The 18030-nt window shown below is 40.3% G+C and overlaps 1 protein-coding gene across 50 annotated transcripts in view; it reads left to right on the top strand.

Annotated features, from left to right (window-relative positions):
- The window catches only part of DOCK10 (dedicator of cytokinesis 10), a 276098-nt gene that overhangs the window by 238101 nt on the left and 19967 nt on the right, over positions 1 to 18030 (top strand). For 23 of the 50 annotated variants that reach the window (XM_021074807.2, XM_085001300.1, XM_085001299.1 and 20 more), the window contains exons 40-50: positions 650 to 774; positions 3518 to 3630; positions 4505 to 4642; positions 5340 to 5522; positions 5938 to 6048; positions 7608 to 7823; positions 9627 to 9684; positions 10009 to 10107; positions 13382 to 13488; positions 15985 to 16107; positions 16256 to 16369. In XM_021074807.2, coding sequence (XP_020930466.2) covers positions 650 to 774; positions 3518 to 3630; positions 4505 to 4642; positions 5340 to 5522; positions 5938 to 6048; positions 7608 to 7823; positions 9627 to 9684; positions 10009 to 10107; positions 13382 to 13488; positions 15985 to 16107; positions 16256 to 16369 — 1387 coding nt within the window. The remainder of the gene's footprint in view (positions 1 to 649; positions 775 to 3517; positions 3631 to 4504; positions 4643 to 5339; positions 5523 to 5937; positions 6049 to 7607; positions 7824 to 9626; positions 9685 to 10008; positions 10108 to 13381; positions 13489 to 15984; positions 16108 to 16255; positions 16370 to 18030) is intronic. The other 27 variants (XM_085001312.1, XM_085001308.1, XM_021074816.2 and 24 more) reach the window with 3 other exon arrangements.

The following is an 18030-nucleotide window of genomic DNA, read 5'->3' as shown; positions in this document are numbered from 1 at the left end:
ACGCTGCCTCATTTCCCCGGCTGGAAGTGCCAGGGGCATTGAATGAGAGCCCTGGCCACCGTCCCCTCTTTGGGAAATTAGCAGCACAGAGACCCCCTCAGCTCTCTCCCCCACAAGGATCGTATGTCAGCCCCTCTCTGTGGGTGTGACACAAATGGAATGACAAAACTCGAAAGAATGTTCAGATATAAAGAAGTGGGAAACAAAGGGTTATTTTAGACCAGACTTTACTTTTCAAAATTTTACCTCCTAAAAATAATTGATACAATTGAGCTATACAGTACTGTAATTTTTTAATGTCTACCCTTGTGCCTTTCTGATCAATCAATAGCCAACTTAACATCCACAGAATCCCATGAATTCATTAAATAATAATGAATATGCTTGAATAATGAATATGAATTCAGTATCTATTATTTGTCTGCAAGCCTTTGGTATCTATTATCATCCTGAACCCTTTGTTGGCTTAAATTAAATTTCTCCAAAAGTTCTTTTAAAAGTTCCTCACATCATGCTACCTATAATTAATATTTTTTAATAAAAAGTCTCTATGCAAAAGTGTTAAAAAATATTTGACTCAAGAGTGTTTGAATGAACTTTTGGTTATCATATTCCTATGACTTTACCAGTTCTCTTATTTCATTTTCAGGATGCACACCACCTCCAGTCATGAATCACAGAAGCAGCACCGATCACAAACATTACCAATAATTCGAGGCAAAAATGCACTTTCTAACCCCAAACTCCTACAGATGTTAGACAATACCATGACCAGTAAGTAAATCAGAAACAGTATCAGCAAGATGGCTATCATTTTTCTCTCAATGTGTGCAGGACATAAAACCCATTATGTTTCAGAAATGTAAGGAATGTTCCTGTGCCCCCGAGACCACTGTTTCTCAGGCTCTGAAGTAGCCTGGGGAACATTCCTGAGAGGAGAGGTTTCAGCAGGAAACAGTTTAAAAATGCAATGTCCCAAATGATCTGTCTACACAGCAGAACAGATCCTGGACATGGAGGACAGACTTGTGTTTACCCCGGGGGAGGAGGGAGGGAGTGGGATGGATAGGGAGTTTGGGTTGGTAGCTGCAAATCACTGCATTTGGAGTGGATAAGCAATGACATCCTGCTGTACAGCACAGGGAACTATATCCCATCACTTGTGATGGAACATGATGGAGGATAATGTGGGAAAAAGAAAATACATATGTATATGTAAGACTGGGTCACGCTGCTCTACAGCAGAAATTGACAGAACATTGTAAATCAATGATAATAAAAAAAAGTAGTGGGGGAAAGTAAAGCTCTCAATATAATATGTTCAGGGTAGTTCCTTGGAAACAAGTGGCTTTGGCCTCATGAGGGTTATGGCAGCCTCTCTCAACCAGATTCTTGTTGTCTGCCCTTTGGGAAGAGGAGAAAGTTGTCCAAATCCTAGAAGCAGTAAGCGGGTCATCTTGAATTCAGGGGTGCACACATTCCAGGTGTGAATGAGCAAAATATGAGACCCAGTGTTTTGTATCATGTAAATGTTAGCAATTATGAAGATGTGACCACAGTTAACCATGTGTAGGTGTATGCCTCAACCTACAAATGCATGTAGTGTGTAGGTGTATGCCTCAACCTGCAAATGCATGTAGTGTGTAGGTGTATGCCTCAACCTGCAAATGCATGTAGTACCTTTCTGAGGAGGCCATTTATGCAGACTATCCACTGAGACTGTACGTTTGGTCTGTTAGCCGGGGAGCATATAACATGATCCAGACTGCTTATGAAAGAAACACAACTCTCCCAATGGCTAAATCAATGAGAAAGAAGTGAGAAATAATGGAAAACAGACTGTTCCGGTCCTTTGAAACGATAACTGACAAATGAAAAGGGTACACTCACTGTCTTGGTTTGAGTTGAGACAATAAGATTCTGCAGACTGTGGAGCTTAAAACAACAGACATTTATTTCTCATAGTTCTAGAGGCTGGGAGGTCTGAGATCAAGGTGTCAGCAGATCTGATGTCTGGTGAAAACCTGGTTTGCAGGTGGCCACCATCTTGCTGTGTCCTTACATGACAGAGAGATGATCTCTCTGGGGTCCCTTTTTAAAAGAGCACTAATCCCATTCCTGAGGGCGCCATTCCCACAACCCTAATTAACTCTCAAAAACCCCACCTCTTACCGTCATATTTTGAATTAGGCTTCGACATATAAATCTGGGGGGACACAAACATTTAGTCTTTAGCACCCACTAAAAACTCCATTTTGTGTTTTTGCTTCAGCCAATAGAGAAGTTGAACAAATGGAAGTACTTTGATTTAATCAATTACTTATCAAAACACTAGTAAACATGGTCTATGGGTTTTTTTTATTTTTAATGATTTTTATTTTTTCCATTATAGCTGGTTTACAGTGATCAGTCAATTTTCTACTACACAGCAAGGTGACCCAGTCACACATACACATGTACATTCCTTTCTCTCACATTACCAGGCTCCATCACAAGTGACTAGATATAGTTCCCAGTGCTATACAGCAGGATCTCATTGCTTATGCATTCCAAAGGCAGTAGTTTGCATCTATTAACCCTAAATTCCCAGCCCATCCTACTCCCTCCCCCTCCCTCTTGGCAACCACAAGTCTGTTCTCCAAATCCATGATTTTCTTCTCTGTGGAAAGGTTCATTTGTGCTTTATATTAGATTCCAGGTACAAGTGATATCATATGGTATTTGTCTTTCTCTTTCTGACTTACTTCACTTAGTATGAGAGTCTCTAGCTCCATCCATGTTGCTGCAAATGGCATTATTTTGTTCTTTTTTAGGGTTGAGTAGTATTCCATTGTGTATATGTATCACATCTTCTGAATCCATTCATCTTTTGATGGGCATTTGGGTTGTTTCCATGTCTTGGCTATTGTGAATAGTGCTGCAATGAACATATGGGTGCATGTGACTTTTTCAAGGAAACTTTTGTCCAGATATATGCCCAAGAGTGGGACTGCTGGGTCATATGGTAGTTCTATATTTAGTTTTCTGAGGTACCTCCATACTATTTTCCATAGTGGTTGTACCAATTTACATTCCCACCAACAGTTCCCTTTTCTCCACACCCTCTCCAGCATTTGTTATTTGTGGCCTTATTAATGATGGCCATCTGACTGCTGTGAGGTAGTTTTGATTTGCATTTCTCTAATAATCAGTGATGTTCAGCAGTTTTTCATGTGCTTTTTGGCCATCTGTACATCTTCTTTGGAAAAATGTCTATTCAGGTATTTTGCCCATTTTTCCGTTGGGTTGTTGGCTTTTTTACTGTTGAGTGGAATGAGTTGTTTGTATATTTTAGAGATTAAGCCCTTGTCAGTTTGTCAGTTGCATCATTTGAAACTATTTTCTCCCATTCTGTAAGTTGTCTTTTTTTTTTTTTTTTTTGGTTTCCTTTGCAGCTATGTTATAAAAGAAAAAGTTCCTTAAAGGATACAAAGATTTGTCTTAGTCGTTAATGCATTTTCTATTTTGTATTTTGTAGGCAACTCCAATGAAATAGACATTGTGCACCATGTGGACACAGAGGCCAATGTCGCTACAGAGGTTTGCCTGACTATTCTAGACCTGCTAGCCCTCTTCACTCAAGTCCACCAGGTGAGTGTGACCATAGCGACTTCCACAACATGATAAATGAAAGGTGGAAAAGTCATGCATTGACAAAAACACATTTTTAAAATATTTTCCGAAGTCTACGAACCTTACATAAATCAACCTGAGTATGAGTGGAGAACATGTTAAAAACAAGATTCAGAAGTTATCAGAGTAGGCTAGTGCTCAGTTGGTATACACACGGACATATTTCACTGTTGTCCAATAATAAGCACTCTTTCTTCCTTATTTCTCCTGCTTTACTGTCAGACAAGCTGGGTGGAGTGAGAATATGACTACTTTTTCAATCTCAAAAGGATAGACAGCTCACTTGTCAATCCATCCATTAGAGAGGTCTTAACCAACCTATATAAAGTTATCCTACCCCCCAAAGCAATTACTTTCCATCATGTTATCATTCTGCTCTATTTTCTTATTTAGTAATTTTTTTTAGTCACTGCTCTATAAGTTTCATTAAGAACATAGACCTTCTTAATCAGTATTTTATTTCCAGAATTGTGCCTATCATGTAGTAGTTTCATAGCAAAAGTATTTTTTGCTCTTTTGGGGGGGGGGGGCTGCACCCACGGCATATGGAGGTTCCTAGGCTAGAGTCGAATTGGAACTGTTGCTGCCGGCCTACACCACAGCCACAGCAACCCTGGATCCGAGCCACATCTGCGACCTACACCACAGCTTAAGGCAATGCCAGATCCTTAACCCACTGAGCAAATCCAGGAATTCAACCCCCATCCTCATGGATACTAGTCAGGTTCATTACCACTGAGCCACAATAGGAACTCCCAGGGAGTGAATATTTTTTGAAAGAATACAGGTGTCTGTTCATTCATCCTCAATAACTTTTGTTTTAAATTTCCAGAGACAACTTCAACAATCTGAATGTCAAAATTCAACGATGAAAAGGGTCTTTGATACCTACATGCTCTTCTTCCAAGTCAACCAATCAGCCACAGCACTGAAGCACGTATTTGCCTCCTTGAGGCTATTTGTATGCAAGGTAAGGGTCCTTCAGGTTCCAGGGAAAAGCTCAGTGAAGTGTTTACTACTGACAGTAAACACATAGTAATCCTTACATCTTTCAGTGTGGAAGGAAGGTTTGTTTTCTTCCAGTTTTATTAGTCCATTAGACTAATTATTTAGTTTATTTGGTTTATTAGACTATTTGATGTTGTTAAACTGATTCGTGGTCTCAAATGAAGTTCTCAGTCTGATGTCCTATCTATTGTATATCAAAAGGGAATAAAATTCACGTCTAGCCATTGGGTTCCGTTGTTTGTGGCAGAGAGTGAGTGAAAATGCTCACCATCCACTGTGATGTCCATTCATGCCACGTTAAAGGTGCCACATTAAAGTAAATATAATAGAGACCACCTTTGAGGACCCCGGTGGTTTTACAATGTTGGGTGAATAGCAACTACTCAACACTCTCATTCCTTTGCCTTGGGTAGTCATTCGTTATTGATGCAAGGGATACTTACAACATAGAGCATGATTATTTCTAGGAAAAAAAGAAATACCGACATAGACTTTAGTAAATAAAATTGTATCCTCTTTCACCTGCAAATGAAAGAAAAGGTCTTGGTTAAAAAAAAAAAAAAGAAAGAAATTTCATTCTAAGGAATTTTAAAATATGCAAATGAATAGAGCAAGGTGAAGGAATGGTGCTCACTTCACCAGCACTTCTGTTTCCATAGTTTCCTTCGGCCTTCTTCCAAGGACCTGCCGACCTGTGTGGATCATTCTGCTATGAAGTCCTGAAGTGCTGTAACCACAGGTCACGGTCAACTCAGACGGAAGCCTCAGCCCTTCTGTATTTTTTCATGAGGAAGAATTTTGAATTTAACAAGCAGAAGTCAATTGTCCGGTCCCACTTACAAGTAAGTGCTGTCGATTTTCATTCATGTTGGTGAAACCACTCATCTGTTTCAGCATCAATAAAAGCCTGCTGTTCCCAGGGCAACCGGTTACCAACTCCTCCATCAGATTCCTCCTTAAAGGTGCTGTCACTCTCAATGCCGAGGCATAGGAAGAGGGCAGCTGGGCAGAAACCAGCAGAGCCCATGACTCCACTTGTACTTTTCCCTTCTTCTGCCAAGGAATCGAAATCAGACAGACTACACAACTTATGAAACCATGACGGTTTCTAGGTGCCAATCCCACCAGATTCTGAATTCATTTATTGTGCCTACAGGGAGAAATTAATGATACATTCATCCAACTTAATGGATTTCTTTACAGCTACTCTTTCGGAGTTACTCACCTTTGAGGTTTCATTTTTCTTTTATTTTTCAGCTCATCAAGGCTGTAAGCCAGTTAATAGCTGATGCTGGGATTGGAGGCTCGCGGTTCCAGCATTCCCTTGCAATTACCAATAATTTTGCTAATGGAGACAAGCAAATGAAAGTAAGAAATGCTTTTTGGACTTTTTTTTTTTTTAAGAATTAGGAGTGGGAGTTCCTGTCATGGCTCAGTGGTTAACGAACCTGACTAGCATCCATGAAGACATGGGATCCATCCCTGGCCTCCCTCAGTGGGTTAAGGATCTGACGTTGCCGTGAGCTGTGGTGTAGGTCACAGACGCGGCTCAGATCCTGCATTGCTGTGGCTCTGGCATAGGCTGGCGGCTACAGCTCTGATTGGACCCCTAGCCTGGGACCCTCCATATAACTGCCACTGTGGCCCTAAAAGACAAAAGACAAAAAAAAAAAAAAAAAAAAAAAATTGGGAATAAACTACACCGAATTCTGTTTGTGAGACATCAAAATCGTAAAAATACAAATTCTGTATTGTGTTTATTGACACTTTGAGTATTTATGTTCAATTTGCTTGTTTCAATGGATAATCACCTCTTACACTTTCAACATGTAATCAGTTAGGTAGAATTTCCAAAATAGGGGGTTGAAAGATACGTAATAAGAAAACTAACCACAAATATCAAGAAATACAATGATTCTCTCATAATCCTGTTCTTGGTCAAATTCATTTTATCTTTTGGAACTTTCTGGAGACTTATCTTTCAGTCATTAGACTAAAACGTCCAGGAGGAGAGCCTTGGTGTCAGGCAGGCTGAACCCAGGGGACTAAAATGATGTTTGCAAATCCCTTTCCCCGACGACATCTATTTTTGCTTCTCTGTCTCACAAAGTTCCTCTTTGTTTACTTCTTTCACAGCAGGCTTTCCCCACAAGCTCACTCTCTTAGAAATTCTGAAGACACTGGTAGTCTTCTATGAGTGGGAAAAGCTCCTTGTTCTGCAGCACCAATCGAAGTCCCAGGACCGAATCCCTTGAGTCTAGCCCTGTATCACATGCCCATCCCTATGCCAATCCCTGTGGCCTGGGGTATCCAAGAATATGATTGATGGACCAGTCCAGTATCATGTGCCCCACCCCACCCCCTGCCCCGGTGCTTGGGAATGAAGTAGACCCATTCAATTCACATGCACTAGAGCCTGAGAGGATGTCAGCAAATGTCAGAGGACAGTCAGCATGGTATTCCCAGAAGAAGGTAGGCTAGCAGGCCAAATGGAGTCTACCTCAACTCAGCTTCAAATCACACAATCACAATACAGAGACTCTGCACAGAAAGACTATACATATTTGTAAACACTCTATAGGTTGCACCAGACTGTGATGCCAAGCCATAGCTAATAGCACAACTTGAAGTAAGTGATCTTGTGAATTCTAAACAGATAAGACTATTGCATTTGGAGTGGATAAGCAATGAGATCCTGCTGTATAGCACCAGGAACTATATCTAGTCACTGGTGATGGAACGTGATGGAGGATAACGTGAGAAAAAGAGTGTGTGTGTGTGTGTGTGTGTGTGTGTGAGTGAGACTGGGTCACTTTGCTGTGCAGCAGAAATTGACAGAACATTGTAAATCACCTATAATAGAAAAAATAAATTTTTTTTTTTTTAAAAAAAAGCAGGTAATGACCTAGGCACTCTCTTTTCCAAAGAATAGCAATTTCCCAGCAGAGGTGAAAGATCTGACTAAACGTATAAGGACTGTTTTGATGGCCACGGCTCAGATGAAGGAGCATGAGAAGGACCCTGAGATGCTGGTGGACCTCCAGTACAGCCTGGCAAACTCCTATGCAAGCACTCCCGAGCTCCGGAGGACCTGGTTGGAGAGCATGGCCAAGATTCATGCAAGAAACGGAGATTTATCCGAGGTGATTAGCAAAGGTTCAGTGATTCTCTATCGATGTTGTCCTTTTTATCAGCATTATTGGGTTCTCCTTTACAACAGCAGGAATATAAAAAGTTACCATGCTTCTCCACTAATGTGGATATGACCTAATTATATGTTATGTGCATTAAATTTGCATGTAAGGTTCAAGGATGCCTGACGCCACATAAATGATGTCCAATAAAGGCCAAAGTCCATGGGGACAGCTGCAGTTGTAGGAGTGCAGTGCAGAACCAAATGCTAAAAGTCTGAGGCTGAGGAGGAGGGTTGTAAGGGTGTCTGGAAATTAGGAGTCATATAAGTTATTGTTCTCTGTGTTAAAACTTCTTCCGTGAAATGGGAGTTGAATGGGTAAACTCGCCATCGTGGCAAGTAAATTCAGGTTGGGGATAATCTGGCCTCGTGTGCAGCTTGTCTGAACTAGCAGTGGAAAGCTTAACACTCCTAAGAGCCACATGAGGAGAAGAAACTGTGTGAAGGTTATAAATCAATAGCTAACTTGTTTAAGTCTGTTTAAACACTGGGTAGAGAGTTCCCATCGTGGCTTAGCAGAAATGAATCTGATTAGTATCCATGAGGATACAGGTTCCATCCCTGGCCTCACTCAGTGGGTCAAGGATCTGGCATGGCCTCAAACTGTGGTGTAGGTCGCAGACGTGGCTCAGATCTGACATTGCTGTGACTGGTGTAGGCTGGCAGCTATAGCTCTGATTGGCCCCCTAGCCTGGGAACTTCCATATGCTGCAGGTATGGCCCTAAAAAGATAAATAAATAAATAAGTAAATAAATAAAGCAATAAAACGCTGGGTGGATTCCAGCAATTCACATCACCCGAGTGTCTTCTGGACACCAGATTGGGAAGTTCTGCTTTATTCCAATGATTGTGCCCCCTTGGGGAAGAGATTCATCTGCCAGGAAACTTGAAGTTCTTCTAAACACATGTGAGGGACTCTGGGATGGAAGTAGATCTGACCAGAGGCCTCCCTTGGCAGCAGTTGGGTGAGGACTAAAATGAGAAATGCCAGTTCCCTTGGCCTACCCTAAAAATAGAGGAAAACCTCCATAAACATTCAAAAGGAAGAGCGAAAGTCACTTGGACTCTTCAATAGGTCAAGGTCTAGTGTGTGTTTAGCAATGTTCAAGGGCTTGCAAGAGATAATAAAGAACAGTAAAAAGTCACTCAAACAATCTGGGAGGAGCGCACACAAGCTGCATGAGGTCACACTGTTTAATCGGGAGCCACCTGCAAGGCTGCCTGTTTAAAGGCCATAGAAATTCAAAGATGGGGAGGAAGCCATTACGAGAGGTAGAAAAAGTTAAGACAGCTTATTTTTACTTCCAATTGATATCCAGGTGCTATGATTTATAGTTTAACAAGAAAAGAGAACTGTGGAGCTATATATATATCTGTGTGTGTGTGTGTGTGTGTATGTGTGTGTGTTGTGCATATGTACGTACGTATGTTTATACACACACATACACATTTAGAGAAAAAGAAAAAGAAAATCCATAAAACTTCTATGGCAAAGTTCTTCAGGCCAGCTTACCCACCTGGAAACTTCCTCAAGAAAAATAAACCAAAAAAATGCCCCAATACACATTTTACTCTTGATTGTGAAGTTTTTGGAAACCTAATTGATTCTTATTTTCAGTTCTGTCATTAAAAGCATTTCTTCACATAGTTTGACTTGGAAGACTGACTCTTCTTGGAAGATCAGTCCTGATGAGAAAAATCGTAAAATGGAAGGTGTGCCTTCCTCTCAAACTCTTCTCTTCTTTATTCCAGGCCGCTATGTGCTACATCCATATAGCTGCCCTCATTGCAGAATACCTGAAAAGAAGGGGTAAGATGACCCTGTGAGGGGAGAAATTCCAGAAATCAGTATGTCAAAACCTAACTTGAAACTTCTCTCTCTTCATTTTAAATGTTATTAACCTCAGTGTTTTAGTAAGCAGCATTAGTTCGCACAGATATTTCTAATTATGCTGTGCTTTTTCACTCTCTCTTTTCATACCCTTATCATGTTTATTGGATGTACCATCAGACCAACTGGTGCGCTTCTTGGTTCGAAATGAGAATGCTTCATCGGTTAACAGTTTGTAGTTTCATGATCTTGAATTAACATGAACGTGTGAGAGTGTGCTAACCTCATCTTGCACTGCCATAGGTTACTGGAAAATGGAAAAGCTTTGCACACCATCCCAGCTCCCGGAGGACATCCACCCCTGTGATAGCAACCCATTACTAACAAGTCCCCGTGGAGGAAGTGAGTGACCTAACTGCCCTCCTTTACCCCCACCCAACAGTGCCAGGAACTCAAGTTGCCGCTTAAACTGTACTTCAGCGAAACTCTTAAACGTAGTCCTAGAAGCCAGAACTGTCTTAGGTCTACATAACGTACTCTGTAAAAACCCAAAATTCCTACCATTGGGAAACCCCAATCCCTTCAAACTCAACGACGTTTAGAAAACTAAGACGTTCTCAGCCAACGGAACTGCATCTTAGCCAATACTGGAGCCGTGTTTTGCTACCAATTTACATGCTAGTCTGCCCTCAGGATTTTACTCTAAAACTGATGAATTGTTTAAAATGGCAAAAGAAATCCATTTTAATTTTGAAATATAGTATGACTGTTTATTCAAAATAAGGGGTGCAGAATTGGAGACAGAAATATAGTGTATACATAGGACTATACTTATAACCAACAAGTTCTATTTTCTTTTTTTAAAGCATACACTGATTCCAATAATTTATAACAATCATTTACAGTATGGTTTTCCTTTCATTAAACATATCCATCTTTAACATCTGATAAAAATTTTGTAACAATAGCTAAAGAATTACTCTTTGTAAAAAAAGAAATTTGGCAATGTACCCTTGCAAAAGTTCGTTCAGACTCAAAGTTTATGTACTTCATTCTATTTTGAAACCCTGTCTTAACCTTCAAAATGGAATGGAAAACTCAGTGTAAGAACAACAGAAAAAACAAATCTGTCGATGCTAAGATCAAAATACCTAAACAAAAGGTAAATCAACTTCGGCTACAATATATTGGAACATAAATGGTCCCTTATTCTTTTATTTTTTCTTAATTTTTTTTTTTTTTTTTTTTTTTTTTTTTTTTTGTCTTTTCAGGGCCGCACCCATGGCATATGGAGGTTCCCGGGCTAGGGGTCTAAATCAGAGCTACAGCTGCCGGCCCACACCACAGCCACAAAAACACCAGATCTGAGCCGCATCTGCTACCTACACCACAGCTCACAGCAATGCTGGATCCTTAATCCACTGAGCGAGGCCAGGGATTGAACCCGCATCCTCATGGTTCCTAGTTGGATTCGTTTTCGCTGTGCCGCAATGGGAACTCCACGGTCCCTGATTCTTTTCAATGTGTATATATTTCCTAAAGAGTTTCAGTGGGTTTTGCAAACCGAGTCATTTGAATCAAATGACCAAAGTGAACTCTAAGACAGTAAGGTCACCCATTTGCTGGCCTTGGAGAAGGGACCAGACCTGGCCTTATCAGTCATGTCCATGATAAAATTCCTAAGTCTTCTGCTCAGTTTCACATGTTCCAATTTTGCCTTATTTTTATATACAAGTCATCAAATTATCCTTGTTTTATTCAGTATGCCCTTCTTCCACATGTAATTTTTACCGTAATTGAAGATCATATGGTTCCATAAAAACTATTTTATATTCTGACTGAAAACAAAATTGGAGAAACCTGATAAAACTAGGTGTCAGTTTGAGGAGTTATGGACCCTTATGGCCCAAAATGTTGTATGAATCTGTAACATTCAAAAAATTTTAAATACATTTAGACTAACAGCAATATTGGAATAATACACCCCTTGAGAAGCGTATATACGGTATATACAGTGCCCCAACCCCACCAGTCAGAAAACCTACGTATAACTTTATAGTTGGCCTTACACATGTGGATCTGTGGTTCCACATCCATGGATGCAGCCAGCCACAGACCGAGCCATGTTTCAGTATGTATTTATTTAAAAAGATGTGCATATAAGCAGACCAATGCAGTTCAAATCCCTGTTCTTTAAGGGTCAGCTGTATTTGTTTTGTACTTGTTAAATTAGGGAAGGTGATTATTTATGATGCATTAGCATGTATCTGATTCATTGGCATATATCTAAAGCTCAATGGCATTTATTTGAAGTCTTCCGTATACTTTTATACTGTGATGTTTCTAAGTCAGGGGAGTAAACCGTGCCTTCACCCCAATGGACATATAAGAATACAGTCGTCCCTCTGTATCCAGGGGTTCCAGATCTGCAAATTCAACCAATCTTCCATCAGTGTGAAACCATGGATACAGAGATATGAGCATACAATGTCATTTAATATAAGGGGCTTGAGCATCTGTGGAATTTGATACCTGATGTCTTGGCAGGGGGTGTCCTGGAACTAATCCCCCACAAATACTGAGGGACAACTGTACAGGTGAATATAGACTCCATAAAACCCAGCTTCCTCAGTTGTACTAACAACCATCATCATCCTGCAAGAAGCATGTCGTGACTTTTCCTGCCACAATCAATTCTCATATATTTTAATGTGCTTAATTACCAAAGGAAAATATTAATAAAATAGGAAAGTAGAGTTTTTTAGTGCAAGAACTCAATTGCAATAATTATTATCCTTACCATTTCTAGCTTGTTTTGGAGGTGATAATATAGTTATATAGCTAATGATGTGATTATTAAAAATGGATACAAAAGTATTAACAATAACTTAAAAAGCACTTGCTCCAGGGAAGGCACTAAGCAATATATCAGTTAGTTTCCAGTAAGGAATCTGTGAGTTAGGTGCTGTTATCACCTCCTGTTTACAGGTGAGAAAACCAAAAGAAGTTAAGTTAACAAGCTCCTGGTGAGCCTTGTGATGGGGCCAAAGGTGAAGGGCTGGTCTGTCCTTCAGGGCTATGCTCTTGACCTCTCATCTTCACTGGCATTGAGGTCTGATCCTTTGCCTGGGGGTATCATGCATTATTAACTGCTTTCATATACACGTCTGCAGATCCAGATCTTTTCTGTTCTTGATGGCTAAGATGCTTAGAAAATTTGAGTTTTCTAGATGATGCAAAAGAGTGAAAGTTCGTGAATATTGAGCATTGTCTTTACAGTGCACTAATGATACCAGGTGTTCTTTATTCAAATATTAATGCTTTGAATCCTTTTAACCTCTTTTGAGATAGATATTAATGTCTCTGGCTTAACAAATGAGGGAAACGGACTCAAAGAGGCTCACTAAACCAGGACACTGGAGCTACATCAATCCCATGCATAATCCCATGCCAGCTCCTTATAGAAAACAGGTCACCTGAAAACAATACAGAAGTTGTACAAAGAGGAATATTGGCTGCCTGGCAAAGAGTATTTACTACCAGTCATAGTCTAACCATCTCATTGACTGTGTGAGCTTTATAACCACCATGTGTAGCGCCATGAAGTAAGGCATTATCTAAGTCAATGAGGATTTGGCTCAAATAATAATGCTGCATTTTGCTTGGTTCTCTCAAGGCATGTTCTCTATGGGCTGGCCGGCTTTTCTGAGCATTACACCAAATATTAAAGAAGAAGGAGCAATGAAAGAAGATTCTGGAATGCAAGACACACCATACAATGAGGTTAGACCAGAATTATCGAGTGTACGATAGTTGAGTTGTGTTGATTGTAGCATTGAGCTTGATAGGGAGGAGAAAATCTTATTTGGAAATCAAATAAAGTTACTCTATACCATGACTTGGGCAAAATAAAATACAGGCTAAGGAGCTCCCGTCATGGCTCAGTGGTTAAAAACGAATCTGACTAGGAACCATGAGGTTTCAGGTTCAATCCCTGGCCTCGATCAGTGGGGTTAAGGATGCGGCTTTGCTGTGAACTGTGGTGTAGGTCGCAGACTCGGCTTGGATCCCGCGTTGCTGTGGCTCTGGCGTAGGCGGACGGCTACAGCTCTGATTAGGCCCCTAGCCTGGGAACCTCCATATGCCACGGGTGCAGCCTTAGAAAAGGCAAAAAGACAAAAAAAAAAATAGATAAATAAAATGCAGGCTAAAATTAAACTAAGAATAATAGATATAGGATTCCATTGATAAAGCATAATTTTCAATGAAAATTCAAACTAAACTTTACTTCTCCAAGATATGTATCATCAGCTTGTCTATAAAACATAAAATCTCTGGTCCTTGGGTAAATGAGATATATAAAACATAAAATTTTTTTGGTAAATGTGGTAAGGGAGGCTGAAGATTTTCTGAGCTGGTCACAACTTTAATGCATTAGAAATGTTATTTATTTATTTATTTTTGCTTTTTAGGGCCACACCTGCAGCATATGGAGGTTCCCAGGCTAGGGGTCCAATTGGATCTATAGCTGCTAGCCCACACCACAGCCACAGCAACACCAGACCTGAGCCACATCTGTGACCTACACCACAGCTCATGGCAATGCCAGATCCTTAACCCATTGAGCAAGGTCAGGGATCGAACCTACATTTTCATGGGTGCTAGTCAGATTTGTTAACTGCTGAACCACAATGGGAACTCCAGAAAATTTATTAATAAATAGATTTGAACAAAAAGTCTCACTAGTCTCGATAGAAAACCCTCTAGTATGCAAACCCTGTTTTTGGTTGTTGTTGTTGTTGTTTTGTAATCAAAAGAAGTCTTCTACCAGGAATTTACTTAGAAACAATTCCAGTGGGAAAAAGTAGAGATCCCTTCATCAAGTAAATAAAATATTTCATAAGGTAATTTTTATTCATAATATTATATAGTTTTTTTAAAAGATACAGAAAACAAAATGTGGGGTAGATTTTAGTGAAATTTTACATATGGTTATAGATTAATTTAGGTACATTGCAAATAGTCAATGTAACTACATATTTATAGTAACTATTTCAAATAATGTTTAAAATCTTTTCTTAATAGACATTGTTGAAAACATTTCAACAATATTATCCACTTGTGGAATTTCCTGGTGGCCTAGAAGTTAAAGGATCCAGGGTTGTCTCTGCTGTGGCTTGGGTCACTGCTGTGGTGCAGGTTCAATCCCTTGCCTAGGGACTTTGGCATGCCCCAGGCATAGCAAAAACATATTTTTTTTCCACTTGCTTTAGAAAGAATATATATTTTGATTCAGTTGAACATCTAGACCACTAGTGTATGTGAAACATTGAGACAAAAATAAATAAGGCAAATTTATTTGGGAAGACAAAGATAAATAAAACAATTCCAGCTCTCAATGAGTTCAGAATCTTGAGAAAAGACAAACTTACTTCAGGGTGGGGAGCAACCAGTCTCAGACCCAGTAACTGTAGGTCTAAGCATCAAATATGGCTGCAATTAAAAAATGAACAATATTTTACATGAAAGTGGTTGAAATGGAGAAGAATGGGACATAAATAGAAGCTCTCCAGATTTTTGCACGGGGTCTTAACATTTTATAGGACTTGAAGGTGTCAAAGGAGAGAATATGTTTCTTATAGTAGTAGCAAAAACCCAGGCAAAAAAGTGCAAGTTATGAAGTATTCTAAGAATGGCATGGTATGGTATGGTACAGCCAGAGCACCGAGTCAGTGGCAGGATGCTGAAAGAGGGTGCCACTGACAAGGCGGCTGGTGCCTGCTTGTGGAGCTCCTTCAATGCCATGCATGAGAATTTGGACAGCAGTTCATAGACACTGGAGTTCCTACAAAGGTTTAGGACAGTGGAGAGCTCACAGTCAGATTTATGTTTCAGAAAAATTACTGAAGAGCCTCTCATAGGACCACTGGAACCAGTAGGCCAGGGAAAACATTAGACTAAAGATTACTCCAGGGGTCTGGGAGTGAAGAACCAGGGGGGTGATCTAAGCCAGTGACTGAGGGGTTAGAAAGAACCAGACAGATCTGAATACTTTTCATAGATACAAATTAGCAAGTTTGAGGGACTAAATAGGTGATGGAAAGAGAAGAATCCAAGAATCTCTTCCAAGATGGATGTAACTGCCAATCACAAAGATAGGAAACACAGAAATCCCACTGTGAAAAAAATTGACTGTGCAGCAGTTTTGGCACCAAGTTTCCGGGCTAAACTACCCTCTTGATCATGCAAAAAATCTCCTTTCCATTTGGGGAATTGCAGAACATCCTGGTGGAGCAGCTGTACATGTGTGTGGAGTTCCTTTGGAAGTCTGAGAGATATGAACTCATCGCTGATGTCAACAAGCCCATCATTGCTGTCTTTGAGAAGCAGAGAGACTTCAAAGTATGTGTTCTAAACCCAGAAGTTAGTGAAAAATAGCCTTCATGACATTGGAGAATTACTTATCGTTTCCAAAATTAGAAAATTAGAAACTCCCTGGTTTTTTTTTGGTCAGCATCGTCTTCATGAACCCTTTCCTTTCTGGTTTCAGAAATTATCAGATCTCTACTATGACATTCATCGGTCGTATCTAAAAGTTGCAGAGGTGGTAAATTCAGAGAAGCGGCTCTTTGGTCGCTACTATCGTGTGGCATTTTATGGGCAGGTAAGTTTCCTACAAGAAGCATGGCCTCTAAGTCCCGCTGAATGATTGGTTTCTGTCTTTGGTCCTTTATGAGACATCTAACTGCATGAGCCAAGGATTGAGGGGGCCGGGGTGGGGATGTGTCTGGGTCTATTCAAGTTTCCTCTGGGTTTGAGGGTCTGTGTGTTTGGCCAGAGGACTGCACTAAATTGAGGGAAAAAGAGCAGAGCCCTCCATGTGTCCTAATACAGATCAAGTCAAAACAGTGATTTCTAACTTCTTGGAGAAAGAGGGCCCTTCTTATTCAGCACCCTCCTTCTCCATTTCTCCTCCCCCATGATAGCTAATTATAGGTTTATATCTTATTTGAAGGTGAAATTTAATTGAATGTGTTTTAAGCAATGAAATCCATAGCATTCCAGGAAATAAAGACTTCCTAGGGGCTCCACTATATCAAAGCTGTGAGCCTTTAACTTTAAAATCATGCATTTTCTTTTGTCCTCCTTTCAAACCATCACTGCTTCTCAGCACAGCATGATCTGGTTGTTGTGCTTCCCGTACTGCAGGTCAATACAGTTTCAAAGTGGCATTTCTCAGCCTACCACATAAACAATGAACAAGATTGAAGATATTAGCTAGCCAGAGCATTGGCCTAAAAGTAAAGTGAACGTATATATTCATTAGGAATTTCTGTGAGCAGTGCTTGAAGTGGGATAAACCCAGGCATCATCCTGTTTCTTTCCAGGAAGGTTTGTAACACTAGTATATTTCAGCAGCCATGTTTCAGACTATTACTCTTATGGAGAAATCTTCCATTCTTTTATTTTCACAGTTGGAATTACTCTCAACTCTCTTATTTCCTTTTATTTTCCTCCCCTTATGTAAGGCATGGTCTCATATAGCTACTTGCTTTCCCTAAAATCTTTTGAGGCTGCAAATGAAGGTGTCAAGTCTAGCATGGTAGTTCTAGATCATTTCCCACTGAAGCCTTTCGGAAAATATATATCATCCTCTAATCACCCAAGGCAGCTTAAAAGCTAACTTTGAAATAATCAAGGTAGCTGCTCTCTCCCTGGAAAGGAAAGTGTCACTGGGCAGTCACTTACCATAAACAAATAAATCCAGCACAGAGTTCCCCCACTGCACAGGAGCGTCAGGACTGTGGAGAAAGTCTAGAGAAAAATGCTTCATTCAGACAATTTGGGGTTCCCTGGAAAAGCCTCTGAACTATCTGAAGTGATAGTATATATTGGGAAGAGAGAAATGCGGGAACCTGCAGGAAAGGAAAGGAAATGATAGCTTGCTCGTCACCAATAAAGAGAAAATAACTCTTGACCTCAGTGAAAGATTAGCAAGAAAAATGGCAGAAAAGCCTATCAGAAAGGAAAAGTGGGAATTGAAGGATGGTTGGGAAAAGTGAAGGGTTTCCCGGGAATGGCCACAGGCTAACTGAGCAGCACAGAAGTGGCACACAAGATGTGCATTCAGCCAACCCAGATTTGAGTCTACAGCCCTTGGGGGGTGATCTTTCCAATGAAAATGTAATGAACTGCGGGAGTTCCCATCGTAGCTCAGCGGTAACGAAACTGACTACTATCCATGAAGATGCAGGTTTGACCCCCTGGCCTTGCTCAGTGGGTTAAAGATCTGGCGTTGCTGTGGCTGTGGTGGAGGCTGGCAGA

Source organism: Sus scrofa, chromosome 15 (genome assembly GCF_054392235.1).
Source record: "Sus scrofa isolate SSC_HxYL_T2T_F1_AM1 chromosome 15, Sscrofa_HxYL_maternal_Yorkshire_Landrace_v2.0, whole genome shotgun sequence".
In the NCBI taxonomy this organism is placed as follows: Eukaryota; Metazoa; Chordata; class Mammalia; order Artiodactyla; family Suidae; genus Sus; species Sus scrofa.
The sequence above is the reverse complement of the archived record's forward strand: the minus strand, read 5'-3'. Positions and strand labels throughout refer to the sequence as shown.